General features: G+C 39.5%; 1 protein-coding gene and 1 non-coding gene across 2 annotated transcripts in view; one reads left to right on the top strand and one right to left on the bottom strand.

Annotated features, from left to right (window-relative positions):
- The window catches only part of PPEF1 (protein phosphatase with EF-hand domain 1), a 51420-nt gene extending 35211 nt beyond the window's left edge, over positions 1-16209 (bottom strand). Inside the window, exons 1-4 of the mRNA XM_063305147.1 lie at positions 15835-16209; positions 7699-7886; positions 1732-1859; positions 139-199 (exon numbers count right to left, since the gene is read on the bottom strand). Of these exons, the coding sequence (XP_063161217.1) occupies positions 139-199; positions 1732-1859; positions 7699-7750 (241 nt within the window). The 5' untranslated portion in view covers positions 7751-7886; positions 15835-16209. The remainder of the gene's footprint in view (positions 1-138; positions 200-1731; positions 1860-7698; positions 7887-15834) is intronic.
- A 3928-nt stretch (positions 16210-20137) lies between these two features.
- TRNAV-UAC (transfer RNA valine (anticodon UAC)) lies at positions 20138-20210 on the top strand. Its single transcript has one exon. It is a non-coding gene; the product is annotated as a tRNA-Val (tRNA).
- The last annotated feature ends 4826 nt before the right edge of the window (positions 20211-25036 follow it).

The raw sequence follows: 25036 nt of genomic DNA, 5'->3' as shown, positions 1-25036 counted from the left end.
CAAGTGGCTCTGAAGATAGTCACAAAAAAATAGTCACCTATACCCATAGATTTGGCCCTGGTTAACTTGCCATTTTTCTAAGCAAAATATGCAGGTGCAATTTATCAAAAACATTAATTTATTTTTTAAAATCCTCACCTGGATCTGTCTCATTGCTCCGAGTAAAATGGTCCAGCATAAATGTAAAGAATTTGGACAGCTGAGTAAGAAAACATCTGTTAGTTTGTAAATCAGAATCACCAATCTATTACACATTTACAAGGGATCCATCTCCTATGAGAATGTTAGACAAAATCCCAAGCCTTGTATTTAAGGGGAGGTTTTTTTTTTCATACATACCTGCATTAATGCCCTTGCATGCATGAAACCTTTCCCTGCTCAGAAGACAGAAGTATAAAAAAACTCCTCCTGCATGTACATAAAAACCTGCTCTACTTCTTCATCACTCCTCCCCCTTCCCGACTCACACAGAGCAGATGTTAAATTGGGGGTAAGCAACTCTTGGTCCTCACACTGCAGCAGCCTCACCACCTAATTTCATGTGCCTCATTTCAAAAGCCTCTCAAGGCAGTCAGTTCAGATGTATGGCAAGAACAATCCACATTGGCTTGTTTGTTAGGAGGACAGTCAAGAGTGTCAGGAAGAGAAAAGAAAAAAAGTAATGTTTCAAGAGATGTTGTCTTTCCCTGACCTTTCTCTTTCTTCCTCATCTGTGTCAAAGAGGCTTATGGCCCAAAACTCATATTGCTGCAAGATGTAGAATGAGCAACAGTGTAGTGTAGTAGTTAAGGTACAAGACTAGGACTAGAGAGATCCAAATTCAAGTCTTCACTTCATCATAGTCCAATCACAACACCCAAGTTACGTTTGTAAAGAAAAATTGGGAGTGTATGTGTGTGTGGGACAGAGCTATGTACTGTATATCACCTTGCACTCTTGAGAATAGGGGGAAAATAACTACATCAGTCTATCATCTACCCACCCATCCAGCCACCCATCCAAGAAGATAAGTGAGTAAAGTCCAAAGACAGTGTGTGAACCATCCAAGCCATCCAATAATACAGTATTTCTTGTTCATGTCTTAAACAGTGGAAGATTTTAGAGTGCAGTTTTGAGGACATGGCAGTTACAATATAACAATAATCTGCCATGTGCTCAAAATTGTGCTCTAAAATGTTCCATTATTTGAGTACTGTAACATATAATGTATGAGAGGAAAAGTTTGTTTAGGCTAAATCTTTACAACACTGATAGAGCTGCACATGCAGCAGGTCCGAGGCCCATATCTTCAGCATCTCAGCTAGAGCTGGAAAAATTCCTTCCTGAAACCTTGCAAACCATCAACAATGCTGTGGTATATGCACCAATGTCAACTTGATTTAAGGCCAGCTCCAAGGTCCCTAAGATTTGCATTCCAGACTTGATTAAATACTAGAAGAACCTGGGTCCAGTGTGCATTTTTAAAAAGTCAGCTTTTAAAAGAAGGCAGGTGTTTTCAAATATATGAAAAGTAGTATTGATTAAAGTCCACTTGAAAAAGGCTGCTCTAATCATCATCATCCTGAGATATCAGTTTCAGAAAGCCAATAATATGGCATTATTTTGCAAGCTTTAAACAATGTGAAAATAAACACAAAACTAAGAGGCACATGCTCTATGAAGAACATCATCTGAAAACACGGTATGTTTGATTTCACTGTTTGTGGCAAAGAAATGTTGTAGAATACAAACCTGCAGCTGTGCTTGTTCATCTGCATATTCAATTGATTGGAAAATAGTCAAGGAATATCGACGCCTCATTTCTAGCTGTGCCATGTAAGACCGATACCATCTTTGAATAAGAATAGCTGCTTTAATGGCTGCAAAACAGGATGTGCCCCCAGAATAAGATTAATTGGGCACTAGTTAATTATTCAGATTTTTAGACCTAGACTTTTAAAATGAATGAAATACATGGAGCCCTGTACTTCATACTTATCTCTAATACAGAAGGGTGATCTTTAAGATTATCAGTATCACTGCATCTCAAATTCAGTGGTAACTTTATTGTAATTTGTAGGCTTATGCATGAGATCCTGTGACTTTCTGAATTACTGTAAAAAGTAGACAGGCAGATAGTACTGAGTAGATACATGACTAACACAGAATCTTAAGGTTTCATTGTCATGACTTTTTGTAAATGAATATTTTTAATTTTTCAAACCTGAAGACATTAGTAACCTAGACAATGTGTGCTGTAAGTTTTAAAAGGTGCTAACAATTATATAAATACCTAGCTAAATACACTCTAAAAAGAATTACTTAAATTCAGTTCTAGCAAAACTAGATGTTACTATGTAGAACAAATTAAGTTGTTAAGCGGCATACAGATGTTACATTAAACAAGCTGTAACCTGCCTTTACTATGACAGACTTGGCAGAGGAATGTGTTGCCCTTGGAACATCACTCTTATCATAGCTCACAATTTCATTATTCCAATTCTCATTCAAATAGAAATACTGCTTTGTTACTAAGATGATGAATCAAGACTCAAGGGATCTTATCAATGATGCCCACCAAAGCACTTCCCAAGAGGAATTGCCAATATTCAGTATGCTTGAAAGAGCAAACTGAAAGTTTCAGAAGACATGTAGGTAACTAAGGCATTGCTGAATTATATAAGAATTCATATAAAAATCTGGTGTTGAACCCGAAAATAAGCTTCTCTCAAGTCCAGCTTAGTGAAAAATTTCCCTTTTGATAGATGAGCTAACATGTCCTTCATCAGGGAGAGAGGATACTGATCTACAGTGCATATAGCGTTTAAACCTCTATAATCGGTGCACAATCTCAAAGGACTGTCCTTTTTTGTTCTGAACAGTACCAGAGCAGCCACTGGGGACTTGGTGGGTCAAATAAAACCCTGTGCCAAGTTTTTGTCTATAAACTCCTGTAGTACTTCTTGCTCCTTTGAAGACATTAAATACAGTTTCGGTTTGGGAAGCTTCATCACCGGTTCAATTTCAATGGCACAGTCTGTTCCTTGGGGGGGGGGTAATTGATCACATTCCGCTTCCCCAAACACCTCCCTTAAATCTGGAATGGATTTGGTTCTGGAATCAGGTCCTCCTCAGAGGCACCACTCGCTCCTTCCACCACTGAAAGCACAGCTAAGTTCTTTCTCTCTGTCTTTCCCCCCTCTGCTTTGAGTTCTAAATACCATCCATCTTTAAACTGTATCCGGCCAGTTACCCAGTCCACTTGGGGGTTGTTCACCCTCAACCAAGGCAGTCCCAAAATTAGTGAATGATTCGCTATTGAAGCCACTATAAATCTTAGGGTCTCTTTGTGGGTACCTACTTTCATTCTCATCTCTTCGGTGCAGAACATTGCGGGGGCCCCTGTGGCTTCTGACCCATCCAACTGAGTAAAGACAATGGGCTTTTAGTCTCTGTACTTTCAATCCCAGTCCATTCACTATTGCAGGTGAATTAAACATTTACCGCACCCCGGGTCCAACAGAGCAATTAGATCTGCTCTTTTTCTTCCCTCCAAGGTCTGCAACTCCACCCCCATCATCACCATGGGGCCATCTCCACTCACTGAGTTCTTGCACCCTTTTGAATCAGCCTGCCAGTCGGCACCCTTTAAGGCAGGCTGGCCCCGTTTCCCACCAGCAACTGAGGTTCGTCAGATGAGTCCACATCCAGGCTGTCAGACTCTGTGGCTGGTGACACATTCACTTCCAACTGCTGCCTTCCTTTTTGTGGTTGGAGATTTGGTGGGTGGTTGGGCTTCGGTTTTGGTGAAGGGACCGCAGTGCTGTGTTGATAATCAGTGGCCAGATGACCTCCTTTGCTGCATTTAAAACACAACCCCTTTCTCATGCGACATTTATTCTCTTTATCCCATGACAGTCTCACCGATGACTTCAATCCTGTGCTCCCTGATGTGACCGGCTTCTTGACATTTGGTTGCAGTTGGCGTAGTTTTCTGAGGTGGATTTTGGTGTTCTCCACCATGCCTGCTAAATGTATCCACTCCCTCAAGGTTTCCGGGTCACCCCTCGCCAGGCACCAATCCAGGATGATGAGTTGTAACCTCATCTGGAAAAAATTCCAGCTTGAGTGACTCCAGCCAGTCAGTCAAGCTCCCTGCCAGGTTTTGGAACTCCATGGCATATTTGGTCACGGACTGGTTCCTTTGTCTGATGTATTGCAGACTAGTTTTGGCCTTCATCTTAGCCAGAGGATCTTCGAAACAATTTCTTAGAGCAGTCATAAAAGCATCAAAATCACGAAGTTCTGGGGCTCTACAGTCATGCAGCATCACCATCCATTTGGAAGCTTCTGCCCCCAAGTGAGTCAACACATACCTCACTCTTGCTTCATCAGTCAGGAAAGTGTCTCCAAATTCATCCATAAACCCACTCACATAGGCTAAGAAGTAGGCCAGCTTGTTAGGGTCCCCTCTGAACTTTACCTTTAAGTCACGAAACGGTTTCAGGCTCTCCGCTCTTTTGGCTCACCTCGGGGCAGGCTGAATTTGCACTCACTTCCCAGCTGGCTGGTCTCTTGTCAGAGCTGGACTGATGGCTTCACCATAGCTCGATCAGGTGTGATCTGATGTCCCCGAATCATCCCAACACCGACACCGATGGAGCACTGTCTGGGGTGGGCACCTTATGGGCTAGGTGACTAACCAACCTGTCCATGGCTTCCTTCAAGCTGGTCACCATGTCTGCTACCAATTGCATCTCTTGTTCCAACCGGGACAGACGTCAGTTGGCCATCAGATCTTGGCTCCTGGCTTCTTGCTGGAATGAATGCCACCTCACCAGTGTCCTCTCCGTTCCATCTCCAAACCAAAATGCCCAGTGGGGTTTGTGTTTCCGAAGGAGCTTCTTCTCCAGTTGGTCATTGGATCCCGGAGAATGGGGATGGCTCACCTGCTGTTTCCTTGTTTTCGGCTTGTATCCCTTCTCTTTCACCTTTCCTCCTTGAGCTTTCACTCCTCGACCTCTCGTGGTCACCAAAGTCCCCACAGAAGGTGCTAGGACTTCTTCTTCTGTCATTATTTCTGGCTTAGTTTGATAAGAACCCTCCATACTGTCCAAGCGTGACTGTGGAGAATGAATGCTTAACTTTCCTCAGGGAAGATAGCTTCTCCCGGTAAAGTTAAAATTGGTACAATCACAGCTTTATGTAAGAACTGACACCTTGGGTCCCAATAATGACCTGACTCATGCACAATTGAAAGTGCAGAATTCAGATTTATTAAGAATGTGTACAGATCAAGAGCAAAGCTGCAGTTGGAAATTCCTGCCTAAACTACCTAATTAAAATGAACAGACAACCCCCCCTCCCCTTTACACCTCTTCCCTCCTAATTCCAACAGTTAGGCATGCCAAGCACAGATGTCTCTGCTGGTACGACCTTTACTTCTCCCCTTAGCCCAAACAAGATAGTTTCTCACTCCATGATGTTCCCCCTCCCATCTGGTTCTTGACATGCGTTAGCTCATTATGGCAGATGAGCACAATTAGAAGATTCATCATTCATCTGATTGTGGAATCTGACACCAGAAGTTACAAAATTATTGTATTTGTTTCATGTGTAGGCCTGTTTATATGCATTAACAGTGTTCTCAAACGAAAAATAATGAAACTTACCTCTTTAATGTGAAGTTGCCCAAATTTGAAATAATTTTTTAAATAAATTGTGATCTCTCGGGGAACCCCTAGTGACTTCTCATGGAACCCTAGCATTCCACAGAACCATGGTTGAGAAACCCTGAGTTAGAGAATGGAGTTCTAAACTATTTGAAGGTGACGCATCTTGCTTTCACCTCTTCCAATACTCAGTGACTAATATACCTTCCCTTCTTTATATATATAATAGTTTCATGTTCCTTTTACTTTTTTATTTGATTTTGTTCTTTTCTCTGAATATTAAAGCAATGCCTTTCCTGCCTAATCTCTGCTCAAATCAGATTTAGTTTCTCAGTTGAGATCTTACAGTCTTATGTGTTGCCTGGTCACCTTACTCTATAAAGCTCTATTTGTGTTTTTTACACATGGCACAACCTTCTCTCCTAATATATTCTGCAAGCCCCACTGTACCATAGGCAGAAGCCACTTGGGTTGGAAGGCAGTAACAAGTTATCATGCTTGACTACAGTATTGGTTGCAGCTGTTGCTATGAGCAGGCACCCTAAAGCCTGTAATTTCATTGGGAGGACTTTTCTGTTTTAGGGTTCACTCTGAATTAAAACAAGAACCTTTCAGAGCTGTATGGAAGTGCTATCATTGATCTTGTCCAATCAATGAAAGCACTAAAAGTAATGTTAGAGTGGTAATGGACATAATAGCTGCCAAGAAGAAAATTAACCGGCAGCTAAAAAAGGTTTAGATGAACCATCTGTTCGCTGAAAGCATATAGGACATGGTCCCATGGGCTAGGCTCACTGGCCATGCCCTTTTTCCTTTCATGTGTATATCTGTATATGTAAATCTCTATCTCTCTCTATATGTATATAAAAACATCTGGCATCCTTGTAAGCAACACATATACATACAGCTCCTTCCTACAAGGTCCTTATGTGGTAGATCTTCATGCATGCGTTTCCTTTGTATAGGCACCAGGCATCTTGGAATGGGTAGATCAGGCAGCCACACAAATCCTTCCTGTATACATGTGGCATGTGAAGAGATTCCATTGAAGTCTTCTTTGCTTTTTTCCCTCCCTTCCCAACAGCTTTAGAGTCATCAGCTGTGAATATGGGACCCTTTTTCATTGTATTGGTGAGTATGTTTGCAAAACATTTTCCTTTGGAATACTGGAGCTATATTATGAGTCCATTTATTTTATTTTACGAATAAAACAAACACAACTCCAATATAAAGCATTACAGAATACGAAACATAATAAAAATTCCAGTAGACCGCTGGTTTTTTTCCTTTGTGCATCTTACTACTTTCTATTATTATACTATTATTTTAAGAGGGTTTTTTTTTCCTGTCATATACTAATTTTGTAGTGCTTGCTGTGTGCTTGTTGGAAGATGCAGGATGTAAGTTAAGCATGTCTCAGGATGTTAATGAGTTTTCACTGCTGTTCTTACAGTTACATTTTTTTTCAGTTTTTTGTAATTGCTTTGAATTTTATTATGCTTCTCTTTATTTCTACCTCATGTACCCTTGTTACACACCTGAACTCTTAGGAGACACAGATGCTTAAAATGAGCAAGTAATATAAACTACTGAAAAGGCAAATGGAAGGAGTAAGGTAAGATAAAGGAGTGCAATCCAATTCTACTCGAGCCTATTGAAAAGTTTGGCAAAACTTACTCCCAGGTATGAAGAAACAAGACTGAGGAAGATTGATGTATAGAACTGAAGCCTTAAATAAGCTTCTGGCCTTCAGGTAAAAGCTCCTGATTCTTGATCCTAACATGCCTTCCATGTCAGTAGTTCTTAACCTTTTGTATCTCACATATCACCAATCACTTTGTACAAGAGCTGAGTCCCACTCAAAACAGTAAGGTATGAAAACAAAGAGGTGTGTCTACCTAGGTAGTTATATATTTACACACACAGAGTTATAAAACAAATGATAAAACATATACAAATTGTATAACCACAAACTTACAAATTAAAAAAAAGCACAATAGGATTATTTGTTGCCGTAGAATGATTATATTGTGCAAACAGGTTTTACCTTTTTCTGATTTATTTGTTTGGCTCTTTGTAACAGAAGTACCGCATCCCATGACTTCAGTAAAGTAAAGACTGGGTAGCCGGTTTAAATTGTCCTCATTCTGGATGATTCCTTTAGCTGGTAGAGATCCAACTGCACCTCTTTATATTAATCACAATATGCTGTAAAGAATCAGGTCTTTATCTTCCCTAATAAAAAAGAATGCAATGAACACTGATATTGTATTGTCAGCTGCTAAGGTGCAGTAGGACATAATTACCTGAGTCATCCATACATCAGTGAAAGTAGGAGGGTTCACTCTTCTGTAGCTATTGTCCTGTCAGCTTAATGCTGATGGCTCTTTTTACATCCCAGGATCAGAGCCAAGCAAAGAATTGTTACACAATCATTGAGGGGAAAAAGTTCAGTGCAATTATATATATGGGCAATGGATTGTTTTCTTAATGATTTTTTTAAATCTATCCCCAAAATGAAGCATTTCAGTGGTATCACCAATGGATAAATGTGACTAGGGCATACAAATTTAGAGCAGGAATGAGCAACCTGTGGTCCCAGAAGCATATGCACCCCAGAGCCCTATTTTTGTGTCCTCAGAGGCCCCTTTGACTATAACTGCTGAAATCTGATAGCAGTTTCCCACCATTTTGAGTTGGGAAACAAAAACAATATAATGCAAGCACAGCAGTTTTTTTTTTTTTTTAAAAAGCCCTCTCCAAATTCCCCAGAAATTTCAGATTTACCCACACATATTTGCTGTCGCTCCATCCATTTTATATGCCTCAACACCCCTCCCCCCAATGTTAAGCTTTTTCCACAGTTGAGCATCTGGATGGAAACCCCTCATCAATGTCTAATTTAGGGCTTATACACATTGTCTGGTTGCCCTGTTGCCAGAACAGGCCAGGAACAGACAATACCATAATATAGTAATTACCTACTCACCATGGAAGCAACCCCAGAGCTAATTTTTTCTGGTCTACTTCTGAAATACAGTTTTCCATGTGATGTTGCTTTGAGAGTTCCTGTCTGTTTTAGATAGTGCTGCAGTTAGCAGTTAATTGGCTACTTGGAAAAGGTAAGGATGTGGCTTCAGCTAAATCAATGCTTACCATTCTAATATTTTTAAAGCTACCTTTACCATAACTACTGTAATAGAGTCCTTCACTTCTAAAGCAAATAAACATTTTTCCCACTTCCACAGTCGGCAAAACTTACAAAAGATCAACTGTTTCCTTCCCAGCACTGCTATGTCCCTCAAAAATCATCGTAAACAATAACCAGCCATGTTTCATACATGTACATATTACATCACAATGTATGTAAGAAATGCTTATTTTCACCTTACAGGGTTTGAGGTCCTATTTCTTGCTATGCTATCAAAACTCTAATAAAAATGATGAAGCAGGGAGCCAGATTGATTCAGGGAGAAGGAATTAATAAGTGACTGAATGGATTGGCAAGCAATGACCATATACTCAATGTTTTCAGCTTCATCTAAAGGTGGTGTTCATGTACTCCAGGATTCTCAAGAAGCCTTCTGAATTCCTCAACTCCTGAAGGTGGGGAAGTTTAATTGCTGCTTTTCTGCAGAAGTCAATAAGCTGCAATAAGCAAGCCTTGCCAGAACTAATGGGATCATGATAAGGAGTTGTTGTTTTTTAAAATCCACTTACTCAAATCTGAAATAAATTCCTGCTGTACAGATGACAGAACCAAATCAATAGTGTGACCTAATATATTTAATTAAACTGATTATTGTTCAATATATAACCTATTCCTTAAATGAAAATCATGACATATAGAACCCTTCAGTTATAAAAAAAACAGTTCTTCATGTTAATCATGAGACATCAGGAAGAGTTTTATTGTCCTAACTTAGAGCGAAGTACCATGTTGAGACAGTGAGTTGGTCTCTAGTGTTTATTGAATGCTCTAGTAGATAGAAAATCCTGCCAAACTGAAAAAAGTGTGAGAAACCCACACAGATAAATCCAAAACTCAAGGCGGGTCTGCTCTGAGTTTCTTTGAAGGACAGTTCAAAGCCTCTAAACTACATGTGCATTTTCCCCGCTGGATAGGGGCCCCCTCCTGCTCACCATCCATACTCATGACACTTACGGACAATATGCGCTGCTCCCTAGCTATGACTGGCCCTGTCATCTCCTTTGGACAAGTGACTTGCCTCCATGCATAGATAGTGCATGATCTAGACTAACTGGATCAGTCATGTAGTGACCATTTTTTAATTTCTTCTAGAAATTGCAAAGGATGCTGGGACATTTTCCCTTCCCTTTTGTTTTCCCATAGGTGCTCCATTAGGATCAATCCCACAATGCACAGAGTTGGGGAAACTACTCATAGTCCACCTATTTCTGCTCATTTTTAATTCTCTGAATGGCTATTGGAGTGCAAACTAAAATGGCAACAGAGAATGCCTAGAGAGGCCCCATTTTTGTGAGACCTCTCTAGAACATTGTCTTTGTCTTTTCTCAGAACAGCAAAGGGTTAGAGAACTAACAAACCAACAAGAACAGTTATTGGGACTAGTTGGTGCTAAAATTAACCCACTCAGAGTTAATTGACTGGGACTGTTTCTGGTCTAGATATTCACATGACACACAACCTCCTGACACAGTTAAGTGTGTGGTATGAGCCCTTCACTCAGGTACTTGACTGCTCCATCTACCTAGTTAAAACTGTTGTGTAAACAGGGTCATTATCAGACTTCTCAATCTATCTTCATTGTTTGCAACAAGTATGAAGCCTGAAAACTGGCGCTCAGTGAATCTGGAGGATGAGATGAAACATTTAGAGATCCTATCAATCCTCCCTTTTCCTTGACTACTAACTCTTTGTAAAAGCTGTAGCAATAACTCACATGAATACAACTGACATAAATTTGTGCTTTCAGACATATCCATCTAGGTTGCAATTATATAAGCAAATAATTCTGGAAGGAGGAGACTATTAAGCAGTGATTTATTATTCCCTGGCCTGGCATTAGTGCAGCAAGGCTCAATATTTTCACCAGCATTTTCTAACATTTGACTATAAAAATGATAAAATAACTGAATTACATTTGTTTCAAGGATGGGTACCCTACCCTTACAAAATTTTGTTCTCAAAGCTGCTAGCAAATAATAATTAAAAGTGTATTATTTATTTGTTTCAAATATTAAGGTGCCCCCTGTCATGCAATGCCAATCCAAGGTATACAAAACATAAAACATATTTTAAATCTATTTTAAATAATATGTTATCTAAAACACATATTTACAGTTATAAAACACATAATTAAACATATATTGAAATACCAGAAATAAGGAACATGCTGTCATGAGCTCTCAAATGCTGAAGTGACTAAAAATGTATTAACCATTGGCCAGGACAAAAAAATTCAATCTCCTCCAAAAACAAAACTAGCCTCAGCAAGAACCTCAATTCAAATCATATTTTAAGAGAATCATTGTCTAGTACCTAAAAACCCTGCATATAGCAGATTTATTATTGTCCCAGCTTACCATATGCTCTGTAGTGGTGGTCCAATCTCAATTTGAGAGCTTTGTTGTTGAGTGCCCTGATACATACTGAATTCCTGCTGAAACTGGAGCCTATCCTAATTTCCATGAGAACCCCATGCAGCTTTGCCACTTGAAATATTACATTATTTGTAGCCTCCCTATGTGTGTAGGACAGTTTTACATCCCATGGAAGACAGGCATCATCAGAGATTGAAAATATGGACTATCAACTTTCACTTGGTCCTGAGAGAGCTGGTCTGCCTTGAAACAATAGAGACTTTGCCCCTCCTTGCCAGAAGAAAAAGGATGCTTCTGCACTACTCCACCTTAGAGTGTGGTGAGTCGATCTAGTAACAACTTCTATTCTCTCACTACTTTGCTCAGAACAAGAGGTAACTCCAGAAGAGTCACTAAACGTGTTACAATTCCCATTGTTGTCAATTGTTTTAGTGATTTTGGTAACTTTGATACCTTTTTAAGTAAGCATTTGTCTGTAACATTCATTTATCTGCAATGTCTGTTACTGTTTTTCAGTATGTTTGTTTTGGTGTTCCAATAACATCAATCAGTCAATCAAATAAACAAATAAATTGATGCACAGGCACCAAGCAAACTTTCCTTGATAGGATGTCCTAAAGGCCATCTGGAAAGACCACCTCCTTATTCACATTCAGAAGAAGCATCTGAAGAAGATTCTTTAAATGTAGTCTCAGTGCATGAATGGAGAAGGGCAACCTTCAGTTACTCAGGCTCCAAGTCCTTAGGATTTTGAACTGTGCTTGGAACAGAAGACAACAAGCACAATTGTTTTATAACTGGCATGATGTTACTTTTGGCTGGTTCTGTTAGTAACATAGCAACTATATTTTGGATAAATGGAAGTTTCTGCCTAACTTTGAAAGGCAGCTGCAACTAAACCAGATTGTAGGAAGATGACATTAGCAGGATGCAAGTCATATTTGAATTGTCTCCAACTGAATATATATATGTTTATATTATATTCAAAAAATTCTTCTAAAACTGACATCGAGGTAATCAACATTTAATTACTATTTTTTCTGATTATACCAACTTACTTGACAGAAATTAGAGCAACCTGACCACAGTAGCATCTACTAGTCATAATTTTATTACTATGATAATCATAATTTTTACAGAAATCTAATTTGATCTTAACAGTCTTAAACGTACCAACAAAGAGCATACATGGTAGTCCACAGGGAGCAAGGAACAGGTGACATCATGTGCATCACAATGTAACTTGTAAATGATGTAAATTATACAAATATGTCATGATTAATACAAATTACATATTTTATAGCATTGGCACAATGATGCCATGAGGTGTAATTACATTATGATAGGCGTGACATCATCATGGTTTCTACTGATGGTCTGTGCAACATTTCTGCAAATTAAAATCAGTGGCATAAGCATGTCTAAAATCAGTTGGTTGTTGACTTTTGAATTTAAAAGTACAGAGAAGAAATGTGAAAGTACTCAGCAAGTATTACTTTAGAAATAATGCCCACCTGCCATTCTGAGTTTTTCTTACTGTCAACAAATAATAAGGTTGCTCAGCAGCTAAGCATTTGCAAGTCAATCACTACAATGTTATGCTTATAAAATGATAGCTTTAAAATTTAAATAAAATTTAAATTTAAATAAATACATAAATAAAATTAATAGTTTAAAATTCTCCCTGTCTCATTCTCTCTCTGGATATTAAATTATTGTGGACTGTTTTTAAAATAACTTCAACTGATTTTAGCTATCCATTTCTAACTAAATTATTTTCTAATTAATTTCTAACAAAAATAATTTTAGTCATAAAATTCTAGTCATATTAGTGCTAATATATGTTTTACAAGTATATTGAGCTTGGTAGAATTCTTTTACTTGAATGAATTATATATGTACATTAATATAAGAACTCCCCAAATAACTTTATTGTAAATAAAAATTCAACAAAGCTCCTCTAAAACTGTGACCCCATTCCAAACTGACTACCTTCTTAAAGACAAAACAGCAAAAATAATCCTAAATTACATACGTTGCATATGTGCAATTTTAATCAATAAGGATATTTAAATTTTTGTGACTAGAAGATTCTGTAATGATTTTGAGATACACTTTTCTCTCCAGCAATATTTGAGAACTAAATAGACAGACTATGGCTGTAGGGAAATATGTCAATAGCAGAGGAAACTGCATGATTGATAGAGGGTAGAAAATCCATGGTTTTCAGTGGTGAGAAAGAAGCCAGCAGGATTAGGCTTCATGGCTTAAAACAAAGGGAGAGGCCAAATTGCATAATTAACAATTGTATAATTTATTTATTTATTTATTTATTGAGTGGAAAAAACAGATTTTTTCAGGGTTGGGAGGCAATGATTTGAGGTTATCTGGGAAGAAAGGAAACAAAGAAAATGAATTAATATCTAAGGCAAGAAAAAATATTGAGGCTGAATTCTATGCCATAATTTATAGGATAGATCTCATCAAATTAAGTGAAGTTTACTTCTAACAAAGCATGTTTAGAACTGGGTTTTGGTATGTGCAAGGCAGAAGAATAGCCATTTCATCTTGCCACAGTACTCTATTGATTTTTTTATTATTATGTGCCATCAGATTGTTGTCAACTCTTAGTGTAGATAGATTTTCTCCACAGTATAGGGGACCTTTCACCTTTCACCATAGCATAATAATAACTTAAGTCTGATTCAGTAGCTCAGGATTGCCTTAGCCTAGTACAGCTTTCCGAGAATAGTCAAGCATTCACCTCTGTATGCACATATATTTTGTCTGTGAAGGTGAAAGGTCCCCTGTGCAAGCACCGAGTCATGGCTGACCCTTTGGGGGGACGCTGCTTTCACAAAATGTTCTGGGCAGACTATAGCAGGGTGGTTTGCCATTGCCTTCCCCAGTCGTCACCTTCCTCAGCAAGCTGGGTATTCATTTTACCGTCCTCAGAAGGGTGGAAGGCGGAGTTGACCTGAGCCGGCTACCTGAGAATCCAGCTTCTGATGGGATCAGACTCAGGTTATGGGGAGAGTTTCGGTTGCTACCTCTATCAAATTATAAAGCTTCTCTAAAAACTGAGGTTCATAGGAGGCCCTGGGAATGGTGGAACTGGGTTAAAACTCTGGTGAGAATTGAGCAAAGTTTCATTGTAGGGTCATTGGGAGGTGCAGCTGCTGTGGCTGGAGCTGCTTCGCAGGGTATATTACACAATTTACTTTACTTTACAAATAAAGTAGGAATAAAGCATGTGCAGTAGTTCCATTATTCCTACAGAGAATTCCGTACGGGATTCAACTCATCTGCAACTACTCAAATAGCGTGAGGGCAGAAGAGGATGGAAGTGGTCATGCAAGCCACGATTCCAGGATTTCTCAGTTTAGAAATGAGTAAGGATATTCACTGTGAAGATGATGACAGTAAACAGTAGCATTCGAAGAGGAACAAAAACTTCAAGACGGTGACTGTAGTCCCACAGTTTAAGCCCTGCGCACCCCCTTTTTAAAATATGTGACACATGTAAAAAGGCAGGACTTTTATCTCACCAACATGGGCACCATCTTGACTTTTTTTGACCATGCCTGAGGAGGCTCCTGAGAGCAAGCATAACGAACTTTGAAATAAAAGCAAATTAAATGCAAAGCTGGAGGTACATTATTCTACTGATACTGTATTCATATTTAGAAAATATGAGAATTCAAATTGCATTTTATCTTGAAGCAAGGAAAAATATGCCACCAATTTTGAGAAGAGATGACTTAAAAATAATTGTTCTAATAAATGTCATTTTTTCCTCAGAAAGGCTAGAATTAAAAATTCAATGAAGCTTGTTTTGTTTTTAAGAAGAGATTAATGTGTAAGACATGAAAAACTACCAACCATTTGCCTTGACGGAATTATGTCAAGGATCCAACCATCCCTTTAACAATAGTTCTAGAATTCTAGAGTTTGGAATGAGAATCAAAATTGTCAGATTTCAAAGAAAAAGTGAAAGTGGCAGTATTGCATTGCAAGGCTGATATCCCGAGTAGGATGATCAGATGCAATAGAGAAGAAGGTGTGTATCTTTAATGGTGGTAAACAAGAGGACATTCTGGCAGGTGTACTTGCCTTCACAACCTCTGCACTGTGCTATTACGAGCAGCAGCTGTTACCACAGAACACAGTCACAAAATATACAGCATTCTGTGGGCCTGACTGGGCAGGAAAGCCCCTGCATGTGCACCTGAATATATAACCTAATAGTATCCATACATACAAAGAAATCTCAGATTTGGGATAATTAACAAATGACTCTTAATTTTAAGATCCTATTAAAAGCAGCAATAATCACCTCTTCCATCACCACCGTCCTCAATCAGGATTTCTCTTGATCCAAATCATACCCCACAAATATATTTATTTAGCCACAAATTGCAGTTACAGCAAAAGGGTTTAGTTTCAAGGAATGATGTTTAGCATCACAGTTTGTTGGATTGTGTACTTCTTCTCTTAACAGAGGCTGATTTGTTTTGAAAAATAAAACCCATCCACCTTCACACAAAAGCAAACATTAACAGATATTTGCCCCCCCAAAAGCACACAAAGAAATTACCTGCTTTCTTTCAATGCATCAGCAAAGAGGTTTACTGAAGTGTTTTAGAAACAAATCTTCTTCCCAGGCAGAATGCATGGAATACGGCATAAAATCAATAGATACTTCAATTGCCTCCTCAGTGGGTCATATTTTCAGCCTTTTTGCATTTATATAGATAGAAGATTTTCCAGATTCCACGTAGTAGAAATGAATAGACTGGGCAAACAACGCCTTTCCTTCATCCAGCCTGAAACAAGGGCTCTGTACTACGGATAGGAAGAGCAGCTCAGGCAGCCAGGCACAGTGATGAATTGGACCTCTCTTGTGACCAAGCTTGCTGAATCTCAGAGAGGTTTGCTTCCTATGAAAAGCCACATGGTCTTTTTCCCTCAGCAACGGCCATTGATACTATGATTCTGCACAATCAGGCATTGTCAAAACCATGGAATAAGCTGAAGTATGAGATGAGGCTTGGTTATGGAAAGAAACACCAGCATTAGCAAAGTAAACATCAGAGAAAGTCTATTGTCCAGGGGGGAATGCTATCTTAGCCTGATGCAAGCAAGAATAGCAGAGTCTCAAAGCAAAGGCAGGTCTAAATTGTCCTACTACATACAAAGAGCCTTGGCGCTCATCTGATTCTGAAGGGAATGCTGTTCCTGGGAAGGAGAAGCAATAGAAAAAGGCTGTGTTCATGGCTTTTGATGTTAACACCCTTTTAGAATACGGGCCCAAAGTGAACTCTTCCTTCCAAATCTAATTGGGTGGATAGAAAGCATGTTGGGAAGCAAGTAGTCCCAGATATCCAGATCCTGAGCCATGTAGGTTTAGAAACCAGGAGACTGAGAGTTCTAGTCCTGCGTTAGGCATGAAAGCAAGCTGGGGACCTTGGGCCAGTCCCTCTCTCTCAGCCCAACTCACCTCACAGGGCTGTTGTTGTGCGGAAAATAGGAGAAGGAAGGAGTATTAGGTATGTTCGCTACCTTGAGTTATTTATAAAAATAATAAAGGTGGGATAGAAAATAAATAAATAAAACCTGGAATCCAACTGCTAATTAGTGCAACTCCCAAATTATAAAAGCTTGTTTATTTCAGTCAGATAACTAAGCAAGTGGAATTCAGCTAATGTGTATAGATCTACTGTTCTCCTCTCCCTCTTCTGTTTGCCTTCAAAGGAGGTTAGAATGAACAAATAACGTTTTGAACCAACGGCTCTACAACTGAAAGATTAACTATTGTATTTATGAATGTATAAACTTCTTTAGTCTGGACAACTAAGCAGTGTAGAAAAGTAAAGCTGCAGCTTGTACAACATTAACAATAAAATACAATAAAAGAAATACAATATAGAATTATACTTAAATATTTGCTTTACTATTACAGTTAAATATTTATTTGAACTCTCTGCTGGCAACAGTATTGCTTTTGCTAAAAGGACAGCATGCCTACCCTAAAATAGAGCTGTTAATAAGTTCCCCAAAGAGTTAATTAAGGGCTCCAGTTAAAACTTAGCAGGCAACATCTCATGGTTAACAAAATCTGGATTTTCTTTCTTGTGTCTTTGGATTCTATTCTCCCTCTGGATATCTGTGCAAGGTAGACAGATCCCACTCTGCATCATCTTCTTGCAAAGCAATCTATAAGCTGGTTCCTCTTTGTGGTCTTGATTAGTTTTGACTCCTTCTGGAACCTTCATCTCTTTGGCAGAACCTACATGTCTTCAACAGTCCAAGACTGCCTATGTCCATCTTTGTTTCCTAGCCATTTTTCCTTCTTTCTATCCATTTTAAACCTCAACTCAACTCAACAACTTCCTTCAGGCCTCTTAGATCATTTCGACTTTCTCCTTCCAATGAGAGACTCTGTGTGAGAAAACACTTCATCAGATTCTCTCCCATCTATTTTCCAGACTCCAGCTATCACCCATAGGTACAGTAGCATGTCAGGGGAGCCACATGAAAGGATAGTAGGTGAAGTTTACGTTCTTCCTTCTCTCAGCTACCCATATGCATTTGTGGAATTTCTGAAATAGTAAAGTTATTAGGTTTGTGAACTTAACTTACTCCCTCTGGTTTAGTCAGCAGCAATTTTTCACTAGTAATTTTGATCAGGGTTATTACAATCTCCAGAAGGAACCTTAAATTTAAGCAGAGGTAGACAACAGAATATGTGGTTGTCAAGCCATGAAGTGCTTTACTGGTCTAAAACAGCACCTTAAATTGGCCCTAAATAGTCCAATTTAATAGGTTTTCATAAACTTATTGAAAACCAGTGCAGAATCAACAAAACCTGTGCTATATACTGCCAACTCTGAAAGTCCAAACGTATGCAGGCCTCTGCATTTTGGACTAAATATAGTTTCTGAATACTCTTGAACAGTATTGTGCCTCAGGAAATTCAGGTGCTGCTGGCAACTCTGTGCAGCATTTATTGATTTGGGATTTATGAGAGCAGTGGGAAATTGACAGGACTTCTGTCTGTTTCTTATCTCCTGCCTTGTCCTAAGCTTGGGTCTATTGATCTTCTTGAAGACTGGTATTTCCATGTAAAAAAAAGAGAGAAAGAAAGATAGAGAGATGCAGTAGCCATGTCCTAGGTCAGAGAAGGAGGCAGAATAAAGCAGGATGTGCCTGCTTTGTCGATGTGCCTGCAAGTTTAGTCCTTTTTCTACCTTGCATCCTACTCCGCTGCACAGACCTATTAGCTAGGATATTTTTGGCCACAGAAACACCAATCTTCTGGAAGACTATCATTCCTGTGTCAAACATTCACAGGATTTTAGCCTGAAATGTGGCTAAACTCTCCCTCAGGCACACCTCATTTCTCCAACTCTATCACACATTATAGAGAGTGATTGGTAGTTGTTTTTTTCCCCCACCAGGTGATGCTGGGGGAAAGGGGAAAGGAGACCAGGGACTTCACCAATTGCTGCACTGAAGCTGTCCTGCATTACAGCTGTAAGGACAGCAGAGGCATATTAAAGTTCAGCCATTTTTCAACACAGTTAACACACAGTTCAAGTCAACGTATTTTTTGCTGACTCAAGGACGGGAGTAATGCGTGTTAACAAGCCCTGTAGGTCAACACCTATCGGCATGCAATGGTAAATACATACCCTTATCAAGAACATTCAGTGCCTTGGTGACCCAACACACAAGTATGAACTTAAACTCTTTCCTGCCATCTAGTAATAGCCCAGATGTTTATAGTCTAGAGATGGAAACCATAGCCCAAAGGACTGGCTGTAAATGGCCCTGTCTGCAATAACCTTATGCCTTGGGCTACTTCTTCACTCCACTCACCATGAGTTATTTTGCCCCCACCATACTCAAACTGGTTGTCCAACTTATTACGCTGCCTGTACAAAAGGAGCATAGCCTCTGTGAACTTTATTTGATACTTTTCAGCTTCCTCAGAAAACTTCCTTAGAAGTTTTCTGATGGGTGACATAAAAACAGAAGTGAATGTCTTCAGTTACCTTGCAGCAAGCCTTCATCCTAGCCGGCAGAGGTGTTTTGAATGTCTTCCCTATTGACTTGAGGGGCCCAACTTTCGGTTAGCTTTTTAATAGGCCTTTTAAAGGCAGGATTTCAGTGTTTGTCTTTGCTATTTTAAATTGTTTTTTATATCCCTGTCTTTTAACGGTATGCTTTATGGTAAACTACATACCAAGATATGCCATTAATTAGTGAAATGACAAGTTTAGTATAAGTAAATGATTATTATATTTATTATTTATATTAAACTTGTAATGTAAAGTAATGCAATGCAATATTAAATTTATTAAATTATATATCACCCCAAAGGTGTATTACCCTTAAATATTTTTGGCTAATGTGACAACTACGGCTTTTCTTTGCTGGAAACATGGTAATACCAGGAAAAACAGATATTACTGAGGGTGTGGACTTACCAAGAGCTCTTGACCTACAGTACATGGCGTATTTCTGACAAAGGATAAATGTATTCAGGGTACTGGATGTAAGTACAAAAACAATACCTGAACTTCTCATGCCAGCCCTTCCGTGTAAATTTTTTGTCTTTGCAGCGAAAGGCAGGATGGGGGGGGGGGGAAACAGATTTCCTATGGAAAAGCTACGTTTGGATCTGTGTACGTTTTTTTTTTTTAAATCCTGCACTAATTTGAAATCGAGTAACTCTTGACTTCCATGGAAAATGTAACCTTTCTCCCATTTAGTTTTATTAAGACTTGTCGCCACTTACACTAGCGAAAAAGTGGAGCGTGTTGCCTCATGCATCCAGCTAGGAAGCATTTGAAATATAGATCAAGTATGCTTATAGCAGCGCCATTGCCCATGCAGGTTCCATAGTGTAGTGGTTATCACGTCTGCTTTACACGCAGAAGGTCCTGGGTTCGAGCCCCAGTGGAACCACCAGTTTTTTCTTTCCCAAGTCCCCATTTTATGCACCTCAATTCTTACTTCTAAAAGCTACATTTCACAGTTCATGACCTTATACGAATTCCATTTCTAAATAAGCTTATAACAAACAGCACCGTCTCAAATTAACTACATAGGTGATCACGGGACCGTCACGGCGCCGCCCATCGGGATCGAATATTTTGCTCGCTTAATCACACACAGGTTACTCGGTTTATCAACCTCCGAGATGTTCAGCACCGTCAACAATTGTCCCGGATCCTGAAATCTGATTCGTAAAATGGTTGATCTTTACGGCAACGGATCAAAACGGGGCTACCCCTCTAGAAATCCTGCCATCCAGCACCGCCTTTCCTTAAATATTTGCAATCGAAGCAGCGAATGATCACTCATTCGAAATTTAAGTACAAACCAGTCAGAGCTCGAAGCCAGCAGTGGCACGGAGGGAACTCTGCATATGCTCATAGGCAAATTTAACTAGTGCTGTTTTTAACTACGGCTGCCCCATTGCATCGAGGTTTGGGGTCTGCTGATTCCCGGCCAAAGCGTTGATTCTCCGCTGCTGCTCACAGGAAGGGGCGATGTAATAAAAAACGGAAGATCTTTTCACCACCACTCGCGTCTCCCTTTCAGGCAGACGGTTACAGAGACGGCCGGGCGCCGAGTCAAGGGAAAGCAGGTCGGGGGAGAATTTACAGGTCGAGAAGGCCCGATGGCGGAGCAACCCGTGCACTGAATGGCGATCGCCCTCTCGCCTTCCCTCCCGGGTTTGCCTCTCTGGACGCGCAAATGCATTGCAACTACAACGTGCGAAACTGCAATGCTACCAGTCCTTCGCTCTAAGCGTATCGCAGAATGGAAGGGAGCTTCGTCGTGGGGTGGGGTGGCGTGGGGTGGGTGGGCGCTTTAAGGCGTGCACGAAGCACAACAGAAAGTGCCTGCTGACTGGTGAGCGAGCCGGGCGCGGCGCAAGCAGATGCTCTCCCCGGAACACGCGCGAGAGAAATTGCGGCTCGCCGGGCGGGAGCGAGGACGGCGACGGTTCCCTCGCGCGCCCACGCCCGCTGGCGCCCATGCACCCAGGCTTCGTGCCCAGAAATTTCGACGGGGGGCCGGGGCGGGGGAGTTCGCGCGCCGCGTCGCTTTCGCGGCTTCTTATCCCTCAGAGCAAAGAAGGCGATAGGAAGATGGGGCTTTCCCCGGCATTTCTAGAAGGAATGCAGTATTTAAAATGTGGAGGTGGGAAACAGATTTCCGCAGATCACTACATGGGCTTTTCCCTTCACGCTGAAAGAGGCTACAGTTCTACGCTTTACAGGAGGGAATGGAGACCCCCTGTGGAGTCCTTGATGCTCTCTGTACTTGGTTGTTTGCTTGCAGACGTTTCATTATAGGTAACAGCATCAGTGTCATGACAATGCACTGATGATGTTACCTAGCTGGGTAATGAAAACTGCAAGCAACAACCAAGCTCGAGAGCACCAAGGACTCCACAGTTTAACCCCGAGCTGCATACATTCTCTTGTATTGGAGAGACCCCCTGTTGTAGGGAAGCTTAGGGGTCATCCAGTCAATTGCTGACTGAATGGACAAAGAGTTACCTGGTTGCCTGGTCTCCAGCAATTTCCCAAAGGACATTCTGGTGATCTCTTCAATCCCTTCTATCCACCTGAACCCTTGTCTTCCCATTCTACTTCTCTCAGATTTGCAGAGCAGGGATTAATTTTTTTTCTCCTAATCCATCCCTTGCTTGCATCCTGTGCCTGAAACATCAGTTTCGCCTTGCAGGTAATGATCACAAGGGAGCAGTCACTCATCATGGGCCCTGGAATTGACCAACTGGTTGTTCTTGGTACCCTGAAGCTGCTTTTTGGGTAAACATGCACTACTGTGATAAACACAGCCTTCCAATCAGATTTGGTTGCTCAGCCTGATTTCACTTTTAATTTCGATCACATTTTGCTTGCTGAAATGTTTACATCAGAACTTTTTGCATGTAAATAAGCCTACTAAGTTGGTTGCCCCTATATATTGTTATTCAGATGTTAAAGTCATTCTTAAATGTTTATTTTTTGCTTGGGGTGAGATGCACCTAGCCACCATGGCTTATAAATCATATCTTAATATGCATCAACTGCAGTTTATAATAAACCATTATTAAACAAGTTGTCCTATGTTTAATGAGAAATATATATTTGAGTGCCATTTAACATGCAGTTTGACTCACACCATTCCAAGGGTTTTTTGGTCCAAAATAAGTTTATTGTTTCAAAGCAAGGGCAAACTAATTAGGTGGTTGATTCATGATACAGTAGAAATGGAGCTCCTTTCTGTTCAAACCAGAGGCAATCACATTTTCTAATGGAAGATTCCCAGGACCGCTGGTCTCCTGGATCTCTGGCTAAGTGCCAGAGGACTGCAGGGGTTACTGTATGTGCCTCTGAAGTAGATGGTTACAGCCATTAACATGAACAGGTCAATTGATGCTCAGTACAGGAGGCTTGACTGAAAGGAATGGAGTGATATGCAGAAGAGCGCCAGGGACTTGGGGCAGAACACAAATAATAGTTTAATGAAACAGATAATTGGTAAGAAAGGGTTCAGTTCTCTATATAGCAGTTGTATGTACATGTAGTCTTTTCCAGCCTGATGGATAGCTGATATATGGTGTCTGAATATAAGGTTAAGGCAAAGATGCCCTTAATTAAGCTTGACTTATGTGTCGATATAGTTACTTGGTAACACCACCAAAGTAGTGCTTTCTTTTGGAATTTTTCTCAACTTCCACTCTAGCCTCCAGCCTTGGGTTTCCCGGTGGTTTCTCATTGAAGTACTAGCCACTTCCACCTCCGTATAGCTTTCTTCACATCAGCTACCATCAAATAGGTGCTTGAAGATACATCTTTTCTTAAAGTATATTAACTGCTAACCTGTGCCAGATGGAATCTGTCTTTACTGTAGTTTCATATGAATCCACTAGATTTCTCAACTATGGTCATTTCAGTTGTTTTTTTTAATCATATATATAGCAGTCTTCATTAAGAAAAAGACATCAAGAAAGATTAAAATAAAGCTAAAAAAATAACTCTGTTTTTGTAGTACATTAATACAATATATTTGCATGTCTATGTTTAGATCGTTTTAAAGAGCATTACCACTGGTAATTCCTTCAAAAATGAACGTGGCTTACTATAAATTAAACCTCTGAGAGATAACACGGATAAGGTGCTTAATGGGGCTGTGTTTAAGTTAATCTTTCTCCTTTTCAGAAAGCTATACCACTCACTGAGCAGGTACTGCTGAAGGTGAAATAAAGCAAATATGTATTTCCAGCTAGGAAAAATGGTTCTATGTCTTTTCTGGTATGAAGGTAAGCAATACAGAATCTATTCTATCATGTAGTGTTATTTTTACTAGTCACTGATTGTCATTTACTATTTATGACCATATGAGTTTCTTTTTACTTCCTTGGAATTCTCATTTTTAAGTGTGTTTTGTAAAGTAACCATATATGAGTAGGCATTTTTTAAAATTTGATGGAAAGATGAGGATGTTGGCAAAATATATGATCCAAAGAATTGCTGAGATTGAATAAAATGCATACAATAGTGAGGTGTATTTGTAAATAATAGTTTTATACCTTGTCAGAAACTGCTTAGCGCTGAAAGCAATGCTTAATCTCTCAAAGAATATGACTGCTTTTAAGATTATATGCAGAATCCACCACCACAAAGGCTAGTGATTATTAGTCCATTCACCTTGCTGCTGGTCATCTTCTTTTCTTCCTTTCTCAGAATTATAGATTTCTCAAGAGAGCTAGGTCTTTCCATGTTGTGTCCTTTCTATCCTGCTTCTTCAGAGCCCAGTGTTTGCTTCAACAGAGTGTCACAGGCCAAAAAAATAGCCTTCACATTTCTGATCTTTATAGGTATAGACATAAGTCACAGCATCTGAATATGCTGTTTTCCAAGGCCTTCATTAATAACCTACCAAGTGTTGTTTGTGGTGAATTTCTTAATTGCTGGTTCCTTTACTTTTGATAATCCTAAAAGACTGAAGCTATCTACTACTTCGATATTTTAATTGTCAATTCTAAGGTTGATTGTTGTGCCTGTTGATGTTACTTTGGTCTTTCTTCTTTATATTTAATATTAGTCCTATTATTTTACTGTGTTCCTTGACATTTATTATAGAGCTTCCAGATCATTTACATTTTCAGCTATCAGAGTAATTATACATTTATCTTTCACAAAAGGCTGGCAGGGATCCGTAAAACCAATAGCATTCTGTTTTATGTATTTTTAAGGGATATTGCAGACAGCTTCAGGCCATATTTAAGAAAACCAATCATGTACATATAGAAGGTGGAATTAATTTTTAAAGCTCCATACTAAAGAAATTAAACATTTCAATTTTGGAGCACTTCCTGACGTTAATTCACCCTTTTGTGCAATACTGACATTTACCAAAGCTTTTATGTATCTTGTTCCAAGGCTACTAGTGCTGAGCAGCACCAACACAGGGGCTCTAGAAATCCATTTAGATGTCATATAGTGGAAATTCACATGTTTATTTTATTATTTAAGATGCACTTTTCTTTAGTGCAGATGCATTAAATATAAATATGCATACAGAAACAGAAATAAACTCTTAGTTCCAGTCTCTAAACATTCTGTTCCTTAATGATCTGATGTCTTAACAATTTTTTTCTTTGTGTTCGTTATTACAAAACCTTTTGTCTGTAAATAAATGCCATCTTCTGTCAAAACATTTTGGGAATTTTTTTCCCAAAGCTTATTCTGGTGCTTTTTTTACTTTTG

Source organism: Candoia aspera, chromosome 5 (assembly GCF_035149785.1).
Source record: "Candoia aspera isolate rCanAsp1 chromosome 5, rCanAsp1.hap2, whole genome shotgun sequence".
Classification (NCBI taxonomy): domain Eukaryota; kingdom Metazoa; phylum Chordata; class Lepidosauria; order Squamata; family Boidae; genus Candoia; species Candoia aspera.
The sequence above is the reverse complement of the archived record's forward strand: the minus strand, read 5'-3'. Positions and strand labels throughout refer to the sequence as shown.